The following is a 22,451-nucleotide window of genomic DNA, read 5'->3' as shown; positions in this document are numbered from 1 at the left end:
GCCCCCAGGGGAATGGAGAACATCCAGGAGGCTCTGGGTTCATCCTGGGCACCCTCTGGGCACCCCCATGTTCTCAGGGTGGATTTTAAAATCATTTTTACTTCTAAATGCTTCAGAGGGACAAGGACTATCCACTTCCAGCAGCCACCCTTGACCAGCTCATGGGAACATCTCCCCCGTTGGGTTCCAGGACCTCAGCTCAGCCTTTCCTCAAGGTGCATCAAACACTTAATAAAAACAATTCCCAGCATCAACCCTTGCCTCTCCAGCCCCTCTGGAGAGTTGGCAGCATCTGAAAAAGCTGCTGAGAACCATCAGCAGCCATGAGGAGAGACCTGGCAAAACACAGGAACAAATCCCTTTTCTTTTTAAACTGGTTTATTCTACACAAATCTTTTAAACAACATTCATAAAACATTAATTACAAACATGTGCTAATATGGGGTAGGTTTTTTCTTTTTATTTTTTTTTTCTTCCAACAATCAGAAATTCACATTTTGAAAGGATAGGCATACTTTTAAGAGACACATTCACTTTACTTCCAGATACAAAATTCTGAGGGGTTACAAATCACTTACAAGGAGCAGATGTCAAAAAAACAAAAACAAAAAGAAAAAAGTAATAATTTTAAGCTTCAGGATCTGATTTCAGCATTGAATTGAGCAGCTGCTTTTGGACCACTGGCTCTGCTGCTCTGCCCAGGGTGCCCAGCAGGCCTGGGCACCTCCCAGGACATATTTCAGAGCCACACACAGCTCCTGCTGCTCAAGAGCCTGGAGCACAGCAGAAAAAAATAGGATTGCTAAGCTACCAACAGTGCTGGCCTTTTATTGAATCTTTCTAGTGCGTACAGACACGGAGAGGGTGCATCCCACCCCAAAAACCCATGGGCAGCCTGTTTTCCATCAACAACAGAACAAATGCCAGTTTTGACAGGGCCTGGCTTTGGAATCTGCTGAGCAGGGTGATGGCAGCAACCTTGGAGGTCCTGCTTCAAAAACAATCACCCAAAACGGCCAAAATTCAAGCCTCCGCCCCAGTGCTCTCATGTGGAGCCAGCTCCAAAATCCACCCATCCGAAAGCAAATATTTGGCTTCATCCTGCTGGATCTCAGGGCAGGGGAGGGGGAGCAGGGTAATTTCCTAATTGCCCTCAGTCTCCCCAGAAAAATCCTGCCTCTGGCTCTAACGGGTTTAAATGGCTGAAACAGGATATGCTGGGAAAGTTCAGGCCTGGGGAAGTCGAGTTCTTTCCCGACAGGATCGGGTTGAACGCACTCGGCAGCCAAATCCCAGCCGGGTTCAGGCAGCTTGGCCATCGCCCACCAGAAGGGCAGCATCACCTCCGTGCAGGAACCTGCTCCAGTAAACAGCTCATCTTACACACCACGATAAAAATCTACAAAAAGGACAAAAAAAGAGCTGAACTTCTTGGTGAAACAGCCCCTCATCCTGTCTCTAAAGCTACAGGAGGGGCTGCGCTTGCGGGGCCGGGCGGAGGTGGGTGCAGGGAGAGCCTTGGGGAGTAGGGTACAAAAAGAGGAGAAACTTTGGAGGCTCCTCCAAAGCCACGTTTTGCAGGAAACAGGAGGGATTTTGTGTCTTTTCTCTTGTCTGGGAAGATGGATCCCAGCCCTGCACCTGTAGGCTTTCACCACCGAGGTTCATGGGAAGAGGGGACGCGGGGACACTCGCAGGGTCTGGCCTTGAGGGGAGCTCTGAGGGCACGGCAAAATATTTGCAAAAATAAAACTACAAAGCCCCCCCGACAGGGGCTGTGCCAGTGGTCCCACCAAAGCCCAGTGATAACCAGGGCTTAAGTCCACGGAGTGGCCGTGCCAGGCAGATAAAGGACCTGGAGCAATGGCACAGGGTCACCAGTGAAGACCAAAGCCCTCTCAGATCTCCATCCACCTCTGTGTTTGCTTTCCTGCCAAGGGCTCTCAAAAAGAAATAAACCAGCTTTATTTTGGTTTGTTACTTGCCCATGGAGCCCCTCTCTGTGCCAGTTCCATGCCTGGCATTACTCAGAGCACCTTGGAGCAGGATTTAAGGACAATGATGTCAACTACATCATTGTCCCCAAAGGTTACAAGGGTGGCTTGTAAGCACCTAAAAGAGCTCAAGTCCACGTTGGGTGGCATAAAGGTGGAGGGAGGGGGCTGCTCTGCTTGCCTTGGCTTTCAAAGTCTTTCCAATTTTCTGCTTCCAGCTGGAAAAGGAGAAGCAGACTCTGCCAGCTTGGAAATAATGGAAACTAAAATAATCAAGGTGACCCCAAACAAAACTGTGGGGTGCAGAAGCACACAAAAGCCAGGAATGGTTTGCAGTGAAGAATGGAGAGACAGCAAAAGTCTCAGCTGGATCTGTCCCCCTGCATTCAGAGGATTTGATCCGAGTTCACCTTTACCCAGGGGAGGATTATGTGGCCACTTATAGATGCAAGTGTCAGCCAGGGTTCAAATCCAGACCAGGTGAGATCCTCAGCGCCAAATCCGGCTGCCCAGAGCAACTTGCTCTCGGCACTCACGTACCAAAGAGAGCCTCTGCTGCCATGCAGAACATTTCCATGGCACTGCCAGGGAAGGACAGGAATGTCCTTGCCCAGCTGCTGGCTCCTCCAGGCAGCTCAGCCTGGGGGGTGATGAAGCTCCTTGAGTGGCAGCCCCAAAGCACCACTGTGGTGCGAGGCAGAGCCAAAGCTTCCTGAAATTGGGGGTCTGCAAACCCCACGGTACCACAGCAGACCTGCAAAAGCCCTCTGCTTGGCTGGCAATTAGGATGTGGCCTTCCCACAGCTCCCACAGCAGAGAAATGTTAGGAAACCTCAACCCCAGCTGGAGAGAGGCCAGAATTTGACAAATTTAAGCTCTGTGACTTCTAAACTTGTGTTTGCCTGGCTGCAGGACCTCAGGGCAGGGTAAGCTGCAGTGAAGCAGCTCCTGCACATTGTTCCAAAACTGAAAAAAGCACTAAGCCATGAATCATAGCACTTCCCAGTCAGCTCCCAAAGTCCTGCTACCTTTCCCATCACAAACACAACCATCCTGGAAGCCCTTCCAGCTCAGCTGTCCCACTCCATCCCTCAGCCAGAGCCATAGGAGTTAAACCTGATGCCTCACTCTAGAGTAGAATAATAATAAAAGAGAAAAAGAAAAAAAAAAAAAAAGTCAACAAGTTGGTTTTGAACACCCTTAAGGTAAAGATTTAAGAGGCAGCCCCAGCCCAGCCCCGAGCAGGCGCTGCTGGGACATGTCCTGTGCTCACTGCACACTTACATAAGGCTCTGCAGCTCTGCAAACACCCCGGCCACGGGGTGAAGTGGGGCCCTCCCCACTCCCTTCCAGCCCTTTCCCACCCAAGGGGCTCAGCCCACTCCCCTTCCCTTGCTGGCTCCCAAAGCTGGCTGAGCCTGAGTGCTGGGCTTCCCTTCCCTTCCCTTCCCTTCCCTTCCCTTCCCTTCCCTTCCCTTCCCTTCCCTTCCCTTCCCTTCCCTTCCCTTCCCTTCCCTTCCCTTCCCTTCCCTTCCCTTCCCTTCCCTTCCCTTCCCTTCCCTTCCCTTCCCTTCCCTTCCCTTCCCTTCCCTTCCCTTCCCTTCCCTTCCCTTCCCTTCCCTTCCCTTCCCTTCCCTTCCCTTCCCTTCCCTTCCCTTCCCTTCCCTTCCCTTCCCTTCCCTTCCCTTCCCTTCCCTTCCCTTCCCTTCCCTTCCCTTCCCTTCCCTTCCCTTCCCTTCCCTTCCCTTCCCTTCCCTTCCCTTCCCTTCCCTTCCCTTCCCTTCCCTTCCCTTCCCTTCCCTTCCCTTCCCTTCCCTTCCCTTCCCTTCCCTTCCCTTCCCTTCCCTTCCCTTCCCTTCCCTTCCCTTCCCTTCCCTTCCCGGGAGAGGGGCAGGAATCACAGCCTGGCACTCGCAGGGGAGGGAGAAGTTGGGATTTTTAATTAGAAAACTAGAGTTTTAGAGTAGAAGGCAGCCCCAAGGAGATGTGGATGTGCTGGGCTAAGACAAGATGACCCTGATGGAACAGGGGGAGCTTTGGGATGAAGCTTTTTGCAGTAGTTAAGGACCCATTTGGCATCACACCACCAGATCACCAGAGGCTGAGCAGATGAGAGCAGTGCAACCCCTCCCTGTTCACAATCCCACCTCTCACATGCAGAAATTCTTGCAAATCACCTGGTATTCAAAAGGGTCAAACTAGACCCACAGCAGTTGCAGCAGCAATCTGACAAACAAGCCCCAAATACTCCCTGTATGTTGACACTGCTCCAACCTTTGCCCTTCCCATTCCCATCTGTGTTTGCTGATGAGGAGATATTTCATGGCTGTTGTCCAAACCTGCAGAATTTGTCCTTGTGTCCACCAAGGGCAGGATTCTGACCAGACAAAGACACTGAGTGTGGTTTTGGGAGGCTGCTACTAGACATGGGTCTGGGATAGGATGGGGGATGGCTTCCTCTGACCAAGCTGGGGTGGCCAAGAAAGCACCTCATCACTCCAAATCTCCTAGAGGGTGAATAATAAAAGCCATGGGGAAAGATCAAAATGTAGGGAGGACAGATGTGGGTACCAGCACCCCTCCTGGGCTGACACAGCTGCTCTGATGCCACTGCAGTGCTAAGTACTCCTTGCACTGCATGCAGGCTCCTCCCAGGGTCTTTGCAGGCATATGGAGCAGTTAAGGCAAGTGGAATTCTGTAGAAATTTGGGATTTTGAACCATAAATCACCTTAGGAGCCAGGGAGGCTTTGCCACACAAAGTCTGGGTGCAGCCATCAGTGGGCTCTGCTGTGCAGCCGCTCCCTCAGCCCAGATGGGGTTTGGAGATAGCTCTGCTAGTGCTCTGCTTCTCTGAAGAAGCTACTTCTGGAATTTAAATCTCTCATAATCTCTCCTTTGGGGGGCATTAAGGTCCAAAATATGATTTAATGAACTTCATCAAACTACAGCGTAAATTAATGCCCCAAAACTCACAGAAGGATTGATAATGAGGAGTTTTTTATTTCCTTCAGCTGTCAGAGGGCTTTGAAGCCACCCCACTTCCAAGGCTCCCACCCAGAAAGCACCAGATTAATACCCTGCCCTAGGCTAAGTCTGGCAGATCCCAGCTGGAGCCAGGGTTAGGTGGTTTAATCCCTGCCTCCTCCTGCAGCTTCATCTGCCTCCCGTGGCTCCCATAACTCAGTGGTGGCTCAGCAGAGCCACAGCAGAGGATGCAATATAGGCCATGAAGGGTAAGAACAGTCATGGAAAAGTGTATCCGAGAAAGAGACAAGTAGACATCTCATTTTATATCATAAACAGACACGTCACAACACACCAGGTAATTTTCCAGCTCGTACGGGGACAGAAGGGCCACGAGATCACAAGACCTTACAATGCATCAACCAACAGGGGTTAAAAACGGGGCCAGAGGGACATGCAGGGTCCTGAGCCTATTATGTACAAAAGTCCCACTGCTGCCTGTGGGAGGGGCCTTCATTGAGCCCAGATTTCCACAGCAAAGACATGTCCTGGTGTTACAACCCCCAACTCGCCCAGAGACCAAGGGATGATTCCCATGACACACGTCCCTCTTCAGACATCTCAGACTTTTAGTGTCAAGTGAACAAAATGAAAATCTGATGAAGGATGGGTTTGCAGTCAGGATAAATGTGAGTTTTGTTTCTTGCTCTCTTCCAAGAAAAGGTACCCCACTCCCAGCTGGCTCCTTGTTCACACAGGGACCCACCAGGGCAGGAGAACTTCCCTTCTCACTCATTAGCCACACGCATTAGCAATCCCTGGAGATGATCATAGAATCATGGAATGTTTTGGGTTGGAATGGACCTTAAAGCTCATCTCATTCTAGCCCTTTGCCATGGGCAGGGACACCTTCCACTACCCCAGGTTGCTCCCAGCCCTGCCCAGCCTTGCCTGGAGCACTTCCAGGGATGGAGCAGTCACAGCTTCTCTGTGCAATTTGAATTTCTACAATTTTCTGTGGGCAGTGATGGATTCCTGCCCGAGCTGGGGTTGAGCTCTGCTGCCACTCAGTGTGGTGGGTACCCACTGGCTGTGTGATTTCCTTGCACTGTCTCCATCTCCTCCCAGATCAGCACTCATCCTGCACCAGCTCAGTGACAACACACGGGCTACAAGTTAAACGCTACTGGGGCTGTCAAACCCTTTGGAAAACTGGGATTCCCCACCAATACTGACTCATGCTTATTGCTGCATAATACACAACTGGCACCCCAGAACAGCAGAGGCACCCTGGGCCAGCAGCATCCCCACACCCATGGGTGCCCCTGAGCCCAGCAGGGAAGCCATCTCCCAGCACAGAGCTGATCCATGACACAGGGGCTCTGTCCCAAACCTGTGTGCCTCAAAGCCACCAAAGTGCCCATTTGGGTGGCGATCCCATGGATTTGGCCCCACAGAGCTGGGCGCTGTGGGCTGTGCAAGGAGCTGCCCCTGTCTTTTGCAGCTCAAAAGCCCAATCCTTAATTGCCGGGTGGGAAACCAGAGGTGGAAAGTGGCCAAGGGACCTGCTGGTCTCATCCATGCGTTTTTAAGGCATATTTTGCAGGAAGGGTGTGCTCCCACGTGACTCCGATGGCTGGAGCCAGCTGAGCTCCCTGTCATCCCAGCTGCAGCTCCCTGGGGGTGTGGGAGAGCAGCGGGAAAGGAGGAAAGAGGAAGATGAAAGCGGGACTCGCTGACATTTATTTGGTTTGTGCATCAGACTAAAGCAGCATTTCCTCCTTCGGATCTCTGGCTCCAGAACAGCCCCAGGTGCTGGACGAGGAGGAGGCTGTCTCACTTGGATGTGACACCCGAGTGACACTGGAGGAGGAGGAGGAGGACGGACAGCTGCAAGGTTCAACAAGTTCCATCCGTGGCCTGCTTGGAAAAGGCATTTATTAGCTGTAAACCTCTGTCATGATGTATAGAAACGCAGGAGAGGAGTTCGATCGAGTTTGAATCCTGGTGAGAGTTCTCCTTACAAAACTGGTTTGGAGGGGAAAAAAAAAGGTGGCTTTGAAATCAAAACTGTCAGGCCCCCCCAAAAAAAGAGCATTTCTGCTAGTTAAAAGCCTTTAACTAGAAGAAATATTCGTGTTTTTTCCTTTACAAACATAGTGCATCTGCGATCACTGGGAATTTTGGTCCGTCTGGGAAAGGGCCTGTGCTGGGGCTACGGAGAGGCTGCTGGTGTCCCGGGAGAGCCGGGAGCGGCGTCACATGTGTGCTTCAGAGGCTGGGCAGCCCGGCAGCAGCTCCCCGTTCACCACCGCCTCCGACACCAGCATCTTGTCTTTGCCAGAATCCAGGCGCTGCTTCTTGAGCATCCTCTGGTGGACCAGCGGCACCACGGAGAGCACCAGGCCACCGATGATGGGCGGCACGCCGGCAAAGTAAAAGGCCGCGTCATAATTCCCAAAATAATCATTGAGGTATCCTGGAAGAGAAGAGAGGTGACGTTAGAGCCTCGTCAGTCTAATGAGCTCATTAGTCTGATGACCTGCTTGTTCCCTCCTTCAAGTGCAGCTTGCGTCACCCACCAGATTTGGGGAGATTTGGGTTTTTTAATAATCTTTTTTTTTTCCATTTGCATTTCTTGGAGTTTTTACACTCTGGATTAAAGGATGTGTGCAGCCAACACTGTGTACCAAGGGAGTGGAGAAGGAAAGCCTCAAACGTCCCTCCTGTTTCTCCAGAACAGGACACAATTGTCCAAATCCCAGACAATCCCAAATGCAAGCTGAGACGTGTTCGACCCAACACCTCTTCCCAGAGGCTTGCCAGCCAGGAGGCAATGGGGAAAGTGGGCAGGGGCTGTTCCTCTGCTGCTTGTCTCCATTTGGAAGCCCTGCCCGTTGGATGTTTTATCTCCAGTTGTGAAATACACGCTGCCAGTTACAAACAATAGCCAAGCCTTTAAAACCCCACAAGGTTCTACATTTGTCTGACAAGTTCCAACACAGCCAGGCATCCTTGGAGAATAACACATGGCCATTGATCAGCGCTGGAAAATCCCTCTGAGTGTCTCCTGCGTGGATGCTTCCCTGGGGATTAGGCTGATGCAAAGTGCCGCTTCACCCAGCAAGCCCCACTCCGGGGGTCCTGGTGCAGCACCCTCCCAGTGGGAGGTCTGTGATCCCCATGTTCCGTCCCGAGGGCGTTCAAGTGAACTTTGCTGCCGGAAGCAGAGAGATCGGAGGTGCTTATCCAGCTTTGGCTTAGTGCTGCTGATGCAGAGGTCCTGCTGCTCAGGGGCAGCTCTGGCAAAGCCCTTGCTGTTAAGGACGCTGGGGTTATTGCTGTGCTGGACACACAGACCCAGGTCTTGTGGAGGCTCAGGTGTCTCCATCTCCAACTTCAATTCCATTTAAAAGAACTTCTAGAAAATTATTATCTGACAATTTTTAGCTCAGCTGCAAATAGGAATCACTTAATGTGACCTTGGCTCACTGCTTCCCCAGTGATCACCTTGCATCAGCCTTGAGAAAATCCCTGAGATGCCACAGGACATAGCATGGAGTGATGCCACCCCCATTCCTCAACCTCCACATGATCTGAGAAACCAGAAAACTCAAACCAGCGCTTCTGGTCTCACACCAAAACACCACCATGGGTGAAAGCTGCCACCACCACGTCCCTCCCAACCGCTGGGTCCTGTTCCAGCCCCGTGGCGTTACCAACCTGCAATGGGCGTGCCCGCAGTCATGGGCACGGCCATCAGCCCCATGAGGTACCCTATGGCCTGGGACGCCTGCATGGGCCCCACCAGCTCGAAGGCAATGGGGGCCATGATGGTGGTGAAGAAGCCGTCACAGAGGCCAAGGAAGAGGCAGATGACAATGACACCCTCGAAGCCTCGGCACTGGGGGATCATCATGCACAGGAGGCCCAACAGCATGAAGGACGCAACCTAGGGGAACAGAAGTGGGCATGAGAGTAGAGATGGGCAGCAAGAAGAGTCATGGAGATGACACTGAACCAATCAATGTCACTGCTCCCTCCCCTGGATCCAGCAAAACCATCCAGCTGCTGCTCCTGTCTCGGAGAGGCCCTTAAGAATAACCTTTTAAGAAGGGTTAAGAAGGATTAACTGCTGGATTAGCTTCTAGATTTCAGCAGTTTGTTCTTCAAAATCCACAGGGAGGTTAAAGGGTGTCAGTAGTTTGGGAAGAGTGGCTACCATGGAGTTTGACTGCTGAACAGACACCAATCCCTGGGGTCAAGCATGTAACTCCTCTTACACATTTCTGCAGTCAATTTTCTTCCCTCACAACAGACAATGTTGGTAAAGGCTTTGTGATTGACAGTTATTAAGCAGAGTGTGGACACCAATGTAGAGGTACCATCCCTGCCCCTCGGTGGTTGGCCAGCACCGCCACGGAGGGCTGGACACACTGTACCTGCAGGTAAATCTTCTTCAGCCCGGGAATGCAGTCGCCAATGCGGCCTGAAACCAAGCGCCCCAGCCCCGACATGGCCCCGAGGCAAACCAGGAGGATCCAGTCCTTTTTGGTTTCCTGAAATCGCTTCTCCACGTATTTGACCTAGGACGGATGGAACAAGGACATGAAGCTGCAGTACACTGATCCCTCTCATCTCCCCAAAAGGGATGAGATTTCTTGCAGAGGGCTCATGGATTTGGGCTGGCTGTGTGACCCTCGTGTCCACACACGCTGACCTGCACCCTCCACCCAGCCCAAACCCAGCAGGCCCTTCCTCTTCTGCTACTGGTGCTGGTCCTTAGGAGTGTTGGGAAGTGACGCTGGCCTACCCTGGCACAGTGGGCACAGAGAGGACACACAAAACCATATCCATCACAATTCCTGTTTACAGGATGTGCAGCAGTCTCTTGGCTTCAACACTTTTGGTGCCTCTGCCCTTACTACCCATCTCCACCTTCCCACCTCCTCGCTCTGGGCAAAGGGACCTCCCTCCTCTTCCAGCCCCAGCCACGGCTCTTACCAGGTTCATGTAAGGTACGAGGTATCCCAGGACAGCAGTAGCGATCCCAAAGGCCCAAATCCGATAGGTCTTTCTCCGGAAAACCCTCAGGTTGAAATACTTGCGGGTCTGGGCCCAGCACTGCTGCCTCATGCTCCGGCTGCCCAGCTTGTCATGCCCGTCATGCTGAGAGTCACAAGAAGGTGTCAGGATGGGCCGGTAGGTCATGGACAAGAAGATCTGGATGAGCATTAAGGCACTGAGTACTTGGAAAGTGTGTGCCAGCCCAATGGCGCCCCCGACCATCTTCAGAAAGAAGGGGAGCGGCACGGAGATGAGGCAGCTGCCCCCGGCCACGATGCCGTTGGCCAGGCCCAGGCGGCGCTTGAAGTAGTGACCGAGGATGACCAGCGAGGGCTGGAAGGCAAAGGAGCTGCCACAACCAAAGAGGATCCCATATGTGAAATAACGGACTTCCAGGGACCTGGAATAGCACACATGGGAGTGGGGACGTGAGGCAGAGGTGAGGAGGCCTCCTCCCCCACGGTGCTGCAAAGGCCCGGGTCTCACAGGCCACAGGTGCCGCACAGACAGTCTGACCTCGAGGAGCTTATCCCCCCACCAGAACCAGGATAATCCTCACCTTACAGCTGGCACATGAAATCTTCAGCAAAATGAAGTGGAGCTGGGAAGTGCTTTCTGCCACCAGGAGAAGGCAGCAGCCAACCTGGCCTCCTTGGGAAGCTGACTTTACTTCAGTGGTTATTAAATTACAGCAAACAAGATTTTCTAAGGTAGGGATGGTGGGATATTTTTAGCTAGAATTCCTTTTAATTTTTCCACTGAAAGGACTAACTGAAAACATTCTCCACCCAGTGTTTGGAAGCAGAAGGCACCAACCCTGCTGGTTATTAGGTACGCAGGAAGGAAATGTGGTGTTTCTGCCCAGGCTCCAGGCTGGTTAATTAAGTTCTTCTTCTTTTAGCTCCTCTGGGAGCTTTAATTAGACAGTTAATAGATCTTATTTGTACCTTACATTGGTGGCTGCACTCGAAGAGGGAGTGAAGTGGCTGCTCTACCAAGCAGATGGAGAGTACTAAAAGCCCTTGGAAGAAGCTGCCTCCCAATTTCCAGCCCAATTTTCCTAACAGAGGCAGCTGACAAAGGAGCCTGGATTTAGGCAGCACAAACAACCTGTTCTGTTTCTCTCCACATGAAAGAATTCTTTTCTCCATTCCCATGCAATACATCCAGCTGCAAAGGTCTGCCATGGGATACTGCCTGGGAGGAAAGTGTGAGGAAAACCTTTGGGCAGCTCAGGGTGTTGTACAACCAGGGTCTGTATTCCAACCCTCGGAGAAAGTCTGGGAGTGCTGCTCCCAAAGCAAGTGAGGAGACAACAGCCCACATCTACCAGAGCAGCTGGAAGTTGGGAAAACCTTTACAAGCATATCATGCCTTCCATTACACGCTCATCCCTCCAGCCTGCCAAGCAGAAAGCAGAACACGGTTGCAGTGCCTGGTGGCGCTGAGACAAATGACTGTCATGAAAGGCAATTTCCATCCACTCCAGAACAAAACCACATCAGAAACCCCCTCTGTGGGAGCCAGGCGAGCAGCTGGGCCTTGTGGGCCGTGCCCGACCTCCCACGCACCAGCCCTGGCCTGGTCACAGCAGCCCTGGTGCCGCAGCTAAGCTGACGTGTCGGATAAGTGGAGACAAATGCCATAGTTCCCATCTGCTCCCCAGTGATGCTCAGACACCCCTGCACGAGCAGGGGCTCCTTTCCGCCATGCGTCTTAAAGAGCCAGGATTTCCCAGCGGGCTTACTGGGAATCAGCCAGCAGCTGTCTGGTGGGAAGGGCGACATCGTCCCTCAGATTGTGAGGTTGCCAATGGATAATTGTTCCTCCTGGGACAAGGAGGTCTCCCTCCATCGGCTTCCTCTTGCTTCCAGCTCTCAGTGGGGACAGCCCTGGTTCATCCTTGCTAGCAGAAGTTTGGGGGATTCCTCTGTGCAGGAATAACTGGGTAGAAATTGTGGAAGGGAAGGAGAAGCAGATGAAAAGGGACCCAATCCTCCCTACAGAACACTTAGTGCAGAGGAGGAGGGCTGGAAGGGCATTGAGGGCATGTGAAGACAGCCCTGCTGAGCTGGCCATCATCTCCCATTCCTCATGCTAAACCAAACCCCTTAAACTGGAGGGAAGCTAACGCCTTAACTGGGATTTCTCTTTTCTTGAGAGCACACAAGGTCTCTGGTGGCTTCAGCTGGTTACGAGTGCAGGAGACACCTCAGAGCAAGGCAGCAGAGAGGAAGAGCCTCGCACTGACCCCATCCAGCCTTCTGCAGAGCTTTGCTTTTCAGCACATTTGGTTTCTTTAGTGGTTTCCATATAAAATTCCCAATATTTTGAGACAAGATGCACTGAGCCGGGCACTAGGGTCTTGCCACACAGTCTTGGTGGCTCAGAGGGTTTTTGGAGCAGCTCAGTGCAGTGCTGGGAAGTGCTGCTCCTCTATCTGGACAAAATAAACCCATTTTAGAGAAACTAGGAGATAAAGGGGGGCTGAGGCTTGATCCAGCCATGCCTGAACCCACCAAAGCCAGGCTGTGTCCCTTTGCCCCAGTGCTTGTATCACAGGGGAATGATCTCCAGCTGCAGTGGAGGGACTTGGCAGGAGGGACCAAAAAAAAAAAAAGCTTCTCCATTGTTCTGGGAGAGCTGGAGCCACAAGCCCCGAATTTCAGGAGCAGCCTTCACCATCCGGATGGAGCGCTGCCAAATCCCACAGCCTCCCTGCTCTTCCTCTGGCCCCGCTCACTCGGCTCTGCTGTCGCAGCTCCCCTTGCTGTGCTCCAGCTGCAAAGGGGCTCCTTTCTCCCTTAAAAGGCAGCCAGAGGAATGTGGTCCGAGAGTGAGAGGCAGGAAATGGGGATTTCAGTCCTGTAGCTCTCCTGAAAATTATATTCCTCTCTGTTTGCCTTTTTTTTTTTTTTTTTTTTTGAAGCCCAACAGAACAAGCCCCTAGCAGCGGTGTGGTCCCATGAGACCTTTTTCTCTGCACAAACATTTTACAAAAGAGGGGGCAAAAACGTCCAAGCTCTGCTGATTGGAAGGAAAGCAGGATTACATGGGAAGCTCCTGTGATCTGCATGCCAGGGCACAGCTCTCCCCAGGACCCACTGCACCTTTTGCCATTATCTTTGGAAACACAAGGGGCGGCACCTGAAGAGGAAGATGCCACTGCCCAAGATGGTTTTAGCAACCCAAAAATCCCATCTGCAATTGGCCACAGTCCTGGGGGGTTTGCGTGGGGATCAGAACTGGGGGATCCCACAGATGAGGACTTGGGGATCCAGGGGAACAGGGCTGGGACGAGCACAAGGGTCTCCTGATCAGGAGGAGCACAGCGTGGGCAAGTCACCCTCTGGAAAACTGATGTGTATTTGCTTTAAAAACGCACTCCTTGAAGCATTTTAATTAAAACAATATTGATTTTAACTGAAATCCAACCCAAAGCAAGGTTTTTATTCAGAAAAAGTGGGGCAAATGCTGCTTTGGAAGTGGCTCCATGGAGTTTCTGAGACTGTGTTTAATAAGTGTCTCATAAATTACCCCAGAGGTGACCTCTTTTTGCTCTCACAACGATGCCAACCCCAATTTCTGGGTTGGAAAGACACACAAGGTACACCTGCCATTGGCCAGTGCCTGCCAGCAGAAATTCATGGCATGGGATCAGGCATGGAAAACAAGGAGCAGCAGTGGCCCTGCGCTGCCGCAGACACACGAGCCAGGGCAGGAACACCACAAACTGCTCCAAAGCCTGTCTGCCTCCCCCTCCCTGTCTGTCCTGCACAAAAACTCCCTCTCAGGCGTAATCCACCAAATATTATTTTAAGCATTCATTTACTTTCAGCACCAAATGTGAAAATGGTTGCAAAGAAGAATGGTTTTCTCTGTGAGTGCCTCTCTGGAGCTGCCCATGAGAGGCACACCAACCTCTCTTGCTGTTTTAAAGATCAAATGAGGGACCTGAGTACTGAAATTCCAGAAAATACTGTCCCTTGCTTGGGTAAAATTTGTTCTCTTTTTACCTAAGGACACAAGGTCCAATTTGGAGAGGAACAGGCTGAGCACACACGGGCTGTAAGGATGCCAGGACATCTCTCATGTGGATGGGAACCACCTGCTTTGCCCCCAGAGGCAGCAGCAATGTGTTGACAGGGATTGCAGGGAACAGGGAGGAAGAGGAGCTCTCCAAGGAGCTGGGTGTGCCCTCCACAGCCTTACTTGGTGAAGGAACTGGAGAGGAGCCCGATGAAGGCGATGGTAGCTCCCATGGCTGCTGTGGTCCTGCAGCCGATCCGGTCGGTGAAGATGCTGACGATGGGAGAGCAGAAAAAAATCATTCCCATGGCCAGGGAGCCAACCCATGCTGGGGAGAGAGAGGAGAAAGGTGATGGTCAGGGTGGGACATCCAACAGGGGCAGGGGGAAATCAACCAGGGACCAAGCACAGCTTTGGAGGTGCCTTGGCAGAGAGGCAGCCCCATCACGCAGTTAATTAGCTGTGTTTAGTGCTGTTAATTAATTAACAGTGCAACCCATAAATGACAAAGAGACCTGGTGGCACCGTGGATGGGGCACGATGATGGAGTATGGACAGGTTTTCCTTGTATTCCTCTCTGCTGGGTTACTGTGTCCCAGGGAAGGCAGCAACTTTCAACACCCTTTCCAAACAACCTTGGCTGCACATGGGAAGATGCACCACTGAGAGCACTTCCAGCAGGAGTCTCCACAGACAAAAGCCCCCTGAGCTCCCCAGCTTTGGCTAGGGAGAGGTTCCTGTCCTGAGCTACAGCCCTGCATTTCCAGGGAGCACACTCACCTACTCCTCCCTCACTCCCCAGAGTCAGCGCTCCTTGCCTCTTCCTCTCCCCACGGTCAGTAAGGATTCCTCATTGCAGCTGAGCTGATGGAGACACATGTTTATCCCAGGTTAAATTCCATCCCTGACCTCACCAGGCAATGCCCAAGTGGAACCATCATGACCTGTCTCCTTCCAGCCCACTCTGGAGAAAACCATTGTTTGTCTGTCTTTTTTTTTTTCAGAAATGTTAATTATTCACTTTTTTTTTTCAGTCCATCATAGACTCATTAAGGTTAGAAAAGCCTTTTAAGATCCTCAAGTCCAACCATTCCCCCAGCACTGCCAAGCCCAGCACTAACCCATGTTCCCAAGTGCCACATCCACACGGCTTTTAATTCCCTCCAGGGACAATGATTCCATCACTGCCCTGAGCAGCCTGTGCCAGTGCTTGACCAGCCTTTTAGTGAAGAAATTTTTCCTAATATCAAACCTAAACCTCTCCTGGCACAACTTGAGGCCATTTCCTTTTGCCCACCGTCTTCTCCCTGCCCTCCACCTTTTCCTTTTAATGGTTTATGTGACTATTTGGGGAAGGAAATGCAGGATTTCAAGAAAAGCAATGTGGTAAGAACAAGAATTTCAGTTCTAACAGCTCTGAGGAGAAGCAAGAGGTCCCCTGGGTGGTGTGTAGGGAAGAGCAGGATGGACAGAGGGACAAGGGGCCCCCAGCCCTACCTGACACCAAAGTGGGGGGACCTCTGGGAGCATCTCCAAGCTCCAGGTGCTGGCTCTGGTTTGCCAAGCACAGCCCCAGGACATGTGGTCCTTTTACCTTTTTTTATCCCTTTTTTAGGTTTTTTTTTTTTTTTTTTTTTTTTTTTGCACCCAAGCCAAGGGTTCTGCAAACCTTTTCATCACAGTCCTGCATAAAAACAACCTCATGGTCTTTCCGGAGTTGTGAGACCTTCAAAAAATAGCCAGGTCCCTATTAAAAGCAAATCCCAGCTATAGAACAGCATCTCCAACCTCTGCCTTTCACAAAAGGACCACACAAAGAATCCCTCCCCAGGCTGGGAAGAACTGACCCTTCCAAATTAATTATAAATTCACAAGTACCCAATTTACTTCAAAATCTTCCTTAATAAATGCAGAGTGGAGCAATAAAATGAAAAGCAAGGTCTGAGCAGGAACCTCGTGGGACTGGCTGGGCTCTCATCTCAACTCCAGGCAAACAGATGGAAGAGGGGAAGGGAGAGGACCCCCCTCTCCAGCTGAATTTCTTGGTTATAAACACAAGGCACAGTGTAACGAAAGTCCCTCTAATAGGATTAGGTGGCCCAGATCCAAAGAGCCGTCCAAAACAGCTTCGAGAGGGGGTGAGGGGTGGGAGCCACGCCAAGATGGGAAAGGCTCATTAAATTGGATAATATACTTCCAGAAATGTTCCTTCTACTCCAGCCAAGGCAGTAAAACGTTAGATGGCTCCGTCATGTTTGAAGTTTGTTATTTTTGGAAATTACTTTAAGAAACGCGGAAATAAAAGCATAAAGCGAAGTATTAAATTTAAAGGGCCAGATTCGGATCTTAATAACCCGGGGATTTACATGCAAATAGGCAGGATCAATCTCTGGCCCCAAAAATGCACACTCACCTGCAGAGATCAAAGCAAACCCAGGGCAGGAGGCTCAACAACGGGCGCTTAAAAGCTCCTCCAGCTCTGGGTTTGTCAAAAGGAGATATCTCTCAATTAAAATCGGTAAACACACACAAAAAAAAAAAAAAAAAAAAAAAAGAGTCCTGTGGCAAATTGCTCTACCTTAGAGAAAGAGCTTACCACAAGCAATGAATAAAAATAGGCTTGGGGAAGAACATCCAGTTAAAATTAGTAAGAACAATAGCCTCACTTCCAGAGCGGGGTTTTGTCTTCCCAGCGCTTCCCAGCGAAGCCCCGGGAAGCCAGGAGGGCTGGGCCAGCTCCAGCGCTGGAAGGAAACCTCGGCAAAATCTGGGGGCAGCAGAAAACCGCCTCGGTGCCGGCTCCCATCCCAGCATGATTCACACCAAAACACCCCCGCAGAGAGGGGAGCACAGTTTTCCCCCTGTTTTATCCCCAGTGATCTCCATTCACCTGGGCTGGGGCGAGGATGGAGGGAAGTGATGGCAGAAAAGCACAAGTTGGGAAAGAAATGGAGCTCAGATGAAGCTTAACCCCTATCCCGCCCCTTTGGGCATAGTCTTTGGATCAACGCCAGGGAAAAAAGGGTTTATTTTGGGAAATCTGTGGTGTTAAAGTTTCTCCTGGACTTTGCTGGATGTGATGAGCAGAGGCAGCCATTCCTCCAGTGGAAACCAGGCCGGGCTCAGCATCTTCCCTCCTACAGCTTCTGCAACGCTGGAGAAGTTACCTCTTGGTTTAAAGCCACAGTGGAAAAAAAGGAGGGGAATTTCTGCTTCTGATTTCCAGAGGGTTTGGATGGGATGGTTAATTCCCAGCCTGGCCACACCTCCCACCCTCTGTGGCTGATAAGCTGGGCAAGATATGGAAACACACAGACAAGCCCCCACATGAGGCACAGAGTCTTATCAAGCACATCCTAGAAGAAGCTATGGAGAGAATCCAGCTGAGGATGGGGCTGGAAGAAGCTCAGGAGCTGCCAGAACTTTGACAGGGATCGGGTTAAGACTTGATTGTGTTTTAGGGTGCTGTGAGTCCAAGCAGCTCCTGGGAGCACCTGCTGAAGCTGGGTGCCATGGGGGGACCTGGCTGGTGACAGAGGTGTCTTGACAGAAACAACCTGACAGATGATATGCAAGAGATGTCTTGACAGAAACACAAAATGCTTCAGAAACCATATTTCTAGATTAAAAAAACCCAAAATGCATGAGAGCACTCTACTTTGGGTGAGGAAAAATGCACATGACTTCTGATTTGGGGGTTGCTGATACTAGAGGTGACTCGAGGTGTGTTGTCCCTCCCCTGACCCTGTTTGGCACTGAGAGTTACATCAAGCCCAGACCTGTCCATCCCACCCTGCTCCCACCACAGCCCCTCCTGAAGGGATTGAAGGAGCAGCTGAGGAGCCAGGATCCCCCAGGGCACACACCCTGCTCCAGGGGGCTGGGGGACAGCACCAGCCCCAGCTGCCACCCCAGCCCAAGCCACCTATAGAGCTGATGGAACCTTCCTGGAGGTTCTAGGGATGCTCTGGTGTAGGGGAAGAGTTCAGTGTGGGGCTGGTGCTGCTTTGCTGGAGCAGAGCTGTTGAGCAAGAAGAACATTCCACCAGCAGCTCTCACACAAAGGGGAAAGTTGCAGCTAAAGCTCCACAAATTCTTCCTTTCCACTTTGACATAACAAAGGCAGCCAAGCTGGTGGCCCGTGGCTGATCCAAAGCAATGTGGACAGGGAATGTGGTGGTTGAAGTTCTCCAAGGGGAAGAGTGATTCAATGGTGTAAGAGATCACAGAATCATAAAATCACAAGGGTTGGGGTTGGAAGGGACCTTAAAGTTCATCCAGTTCTATATCCTGCTATGGGTAGGGACACATTCCACTATCCCAGGGTGCTCCAAGTCCCATCTAACCTGGCCTTGGACACTTCCAGCTGTTGTAGTAGCATGGCCAGGATGATCCATCCCCCACAACACCACTCACCCTGGGTTCAGGACAGAGGGAAAACTGGTGAGGTGACCCATTTGCCCACCAACCCATTCGCCCACCAGCCCAACAGCACCAAGCAGTGCCCATAGTGGAGGAGGGACCAGGAATGCTTTGGTCACCTTCTCCTCCTCCTACCAGTGGGTGACAAAGCTCCTGGGGACCCTGCAGCAGAGGAGGACCCTGTGGCCACATGGGGGCTGGGGGGCTCAGCTCCCCCTGCAGTGGGGCTGGTGATGCTGAGGGGTCCCTGAGGGCTGTGAGCACCGTGTGTTTGTGGTGAGCAGGGCCCCCAGGGTCAGTCCTGGTGGTCCCACCTGGGTACCAGACCAACTTTCTTTCCAGCAGGACCATCCGACTGCGTGACAAACTTCCCCCATTGCTGGCATTTTCCTAAGCAGAAAAAGCTTTCTGAGAGCAGAGCAAGGTAGGAGCAGGAAGGTGAGAAAGGAAGAAAATCTCACCACTCTGAGATGCAGATCCAAACCCTGCTGGTATTTAGCTCATTGTTCCCAAAAACATCATTAAAAAATCAGACTGCAGCGCTTGAAGCCAAACCTATTTGTTCCTTTAAAAGCAAATCTCCAGGGAGAGAGGAGGAAGGGACGTCGCTCTCAGCTGTGCTTCCCCGCTGACCCAAATACCCCGGGCTGGAGGGATCAAGGGCCAGGAGGTGACCTCAGATCCGCCGCTGGAGGAAGTGTCTTCCCTCGCTTCCCGCGGCTTCTCCCGCTCGCGCCGCGCAGCTGGGACAGGGGACGGGGACAAGATGCACAGGGTCACCTTCCCCAGGCACCTGGCATTTCTCAGAGGAGACATGAGGCAGTCAAAGGTAATTCGCCTCCTGCACCTCTCCTACAAGAAACGAATCACTTTTTGACTCGTTTCAGGCGCGGGGAAGCTCTGCTGCTGTGACAAACCTCATCACGCATCTTCACAACCCTCCCCAGCCCTACCTGGCTCAATTTTGGGGTGGCCTGGGAGCCCAGGCAATGCTGTGGTCCGTCTCAGGCGGAGGCTGTGGGGGAGCAGGCGGCTGTGCCCCCCTCAGCAGGGCTCCCGCGGCACATCTGGAGTGAAAACCAAGCACTGTTTCATCTCGTGCCCTTGGAGAGCCATTTGCGTCATCCCCTTGTGCTCTCAAAGTGAAGCCTGAACCGCTCCCAGCAGCTCAGCCCCATGTGCTCAACACCCCCCGCGGGCTAAGCTGGTCCTGGGGATTAATGGTCAAGGCTTAAATAAAGGCAGATGCAAAAGTCAGAGCTGAGGAAGCCACCACGATGCACGGTGGGATGGGAAACTGAGCTGGAGAGCAGCAAAATACAGCTGAGGAGTTTGAAACTGAAGCTGGGGAACCCCAAATTGAAGCTGGAGAGCAACAACTTGAAGCTGAGGAGCACCAAATTGAAGCTGAGGAGCACCAAATTGAAGCTGAGGAGCACCAAATTGAAGCTGGAGAGCACCAAACTGAAGCTGAGGAGCACCAAAATGGCCCAAAATGAAGTTGTGGAGCCCCAAACTGAAGATGAGGAGCGCCAAACCAAAGCTGGGGAATCCCAAACAAAACCTGAGGAACACCAAACTGAACCTGAAGACCACCAAATTGAGATCCACAAACCAAAGTTGTGAAGCCCCAAACCGAAGCTGGGGAACATCAAACTGAACCTGGGCAGCACCAAAGTGAGGAGCAGAAAACTGAAGATGAGGAGCACCAAACCAACACCAGGACACAACAAACTGATGCTGAGAAGTCCCAAACCGAAGCTGGGGAGCACCAAACTGAAGCTGGGGAGCACCAAACCAAATCTGAGAAGCACCAAACCAAAGCTGTGGAGCCCCAAACTAAGGAGCCCAAACTGATGCTGAAGAACGCCAAACTAAGGCTAGGGAACACCAAACTCACGCTGAAGAACCCCAAACCAAGGCTGAGGAGCACCAAGCTGAAGCCAGGCTTCTCTGGATGGGAGCTGGTGGTGGCAGGGCATTGTGGTGGCAGCCACTGTGCATCACGTGCAGCTCAAAGCCAGCTAAACTCATTAATTGTATAGCAAGCCCTGCTTGGTACCATACCCTAAAGCTTCAGAACAAAGTCCTCCTTTATCAGGTTTGGCTGACTTCTCCCCCCCAACCCCTCCTCTTTTGAAAACAATTCCACAACAGCCTGAAAATTGGAATAAATGGAATTATTCAGAGGAATTATTCAAGGCCAGGTCTGGCTAAAGACCCTTTCAGTGCCCTGTTCATGGTGGTATTAGGAGAGGGTAAGGAAATATGTGAATGTTGTAGAAGTGGAAGCTCCTGTCATTGTGCCATGATCCCATGGCCATGGATAAGGCAACAGCTTCCCAGAGATCAGAGCCAGCAAGTGCCAATCCAGTCTTTGCCACAGGGGAGTTTTTAAACACCGATTTTGAACTGGTTCAGGAGCACAGAGTGCTGGAGCAGAGCAGGCTGGGAATGTACTTTGCTTTAAAAAGCCCACCACACCTCTTCTGATTGTGTCCCTCTGCCTCCCCTCTCCCTCAAGGACGCAGGGGACTTTTAAGAGACGGTGGCCCAGGCCACCTCCTGTAACCACTAAGTGACAGACCTCAGCTTATGTGAGAGAAAAGTCCCAAAATGAGCTGCCCTGTGGCCAAACTAAGTAGAGATGGAGACAAATCTGTGGTTTCGCTTGGCAAGCAGCAGGCACGGAGTGTTTGCCTGGGGTTCCTACGCTCATCATCCCAGAGAAACTCAGTCCCAGACACATTTTGCATCCATTTCATTCCAAACCCATAAAACTCGACCCTGGCTAGAGCAAAATGGCGTTAGAGCTGGTTTCTGGGCTGCATCACATCCTCCCCATCCACAGCCTCAGCCTTGGAGGCTCCAGAGCTGGTCCAGAAATGCAAATTCTTGTGAAATCTGTCCAAAAGCAACAAGGCAGCATGTGCTCTGCATCTGAAACCCACCATGTGCCCAGGCGGGAGTTTTCTTCCCAGCACTCCACTCCACAGGCCAGGAAGGTTTTTCTTCTCTGCATTGCCTCTGGCTTGCAATTTTTGAGGGATGATTCACCTACCACACACTAAAGTTACCCAACAAACAGGAGCTGCAGCTCCTCAACATGGGCCACGTTCCATCCAGACGTCTTTCCATGACTTACACACCCAAGGAGGCCGAGGATCTTGTTACTCCAAGCTCTCCTGGTGTTGTGTGAGTCCAAGGGATGTTGGGTTGGACCATGTTTGCCTATGTCCCATCTCCCTGTGTGAAAGCCCAGGGCTGTCCTGGCGTTCAGCTGCTGTCGGGCAGAACCAATGCCCTTCCTCAGCTCCTGCCCAAATGAACTGGCAAAGACTCTTTAGCACTGAGGGGGGAAAAACAAATCCTGGGGATGAGCATCTCCCCCTTGACTGTGCTGTCAAACGCCTTGCCAGCCCCTGGCTGCGTTTTCATCCAGCAATTTTACGAAAAACAGAAAAGTTCCATTTTAATTGGTGAAAATTCCCTCCTCCCACCCGCGGAGCACCAATCTGTAATTAGCCTTTCATGTAAAACGATGTTTATTCCTGACGGAGTTTATCTTGGCACAAACGCGCTCTCTGAAATGTGCACACATTTGAAGACTCAAACCCTGCATTTAATTCTCTATCTGCTTGTTAATGCTCATTGTTCCCAAGCCCCTTTTCAAAACACACCCACAGGGAGAAGAAAGTATTTTTTATATATATACATAAAAACCTCCTTCCAGCATCAGGACACCAGCGACGAGCACGGCACTGGCCCAGGGTCCGGCTGCCCCCCGCATTCCAGCACTGTCCCAAACACACAGTGCCAAGACCAGACCTCCTGATTTTATCCATCTTCCTCTTTCTTTAACTCAAGTTTTTCTCCCCAGCTGTGATGCCCCTCAATGTTCCTCCTGCAACACAACTGAAGGATGGGAGCCCTGAAGTGGGAGGATGGGAAAAGCACTGGTGGGAAGCCATCA

General features: G+C 51.6%; 1 protein-coding gene across 1 annotated transcript in view; it reads right to left on the bottom strand.

The window, feature by feature from the left end:
• Window positions 1–5,254: 5,254 nt before the first annotated feature.
• Window positions 5,255–22,451, bottom strand: part of SLC16A2 (solute carrier family 16 member 2) — a 36,301-nt gene continuing 19,104 nt past the window's right edge. Inside the window, exons 2-6 of the mRNA XM_068205182.1 lie at window positions 14,240–14,384; window positions 9,965–10,427; window positions 9,403–9,546; window positions 8,684–8,912; window positions 5,255–7,439 (exon numbers count right to left, since the gene is read on the bottom strand). Coding sequence (XP_068061283.1) covers window positions 7,219–7,439; window positions 8,684–8,912; window positions 9,403–9,546; window positions 9,965–10,427; window positions 14,240–14,384 — 1,202 coding nt within the window. The 3' untranslated portion in view covers window positions 5,255–7,218. The remainder of the gene's footprint in view (window positions 7,440–8,683; window positions 8,913–9,402; window positions 9,547–9,964; window positions 10,428–14,239; window positions 14,385–22,451) is intronic.

The sequence above is a fragment of the Anomalospiza imberbis genome, chromosome 14 (genome assembly GCF_031753505.1).
Source record: "Anomalospiza imberbis isolate Cuckoo-Finch-1a 21T00152 chromosome 14, ASM3175350v1, whole genome shotgun sequence".
NCBI classification, from domain to species: domain Eukaryota; kingdom Metazoa; phylum Chordata; class Aves; order Passeriformes; family Viduidae; genus Anomalospiza; species Anomalospiza imberbis.
Note: the sequence above shows the minus strand (reverse complement) of the source record. Positions and strands in the feature narration are given on the sequence as shown.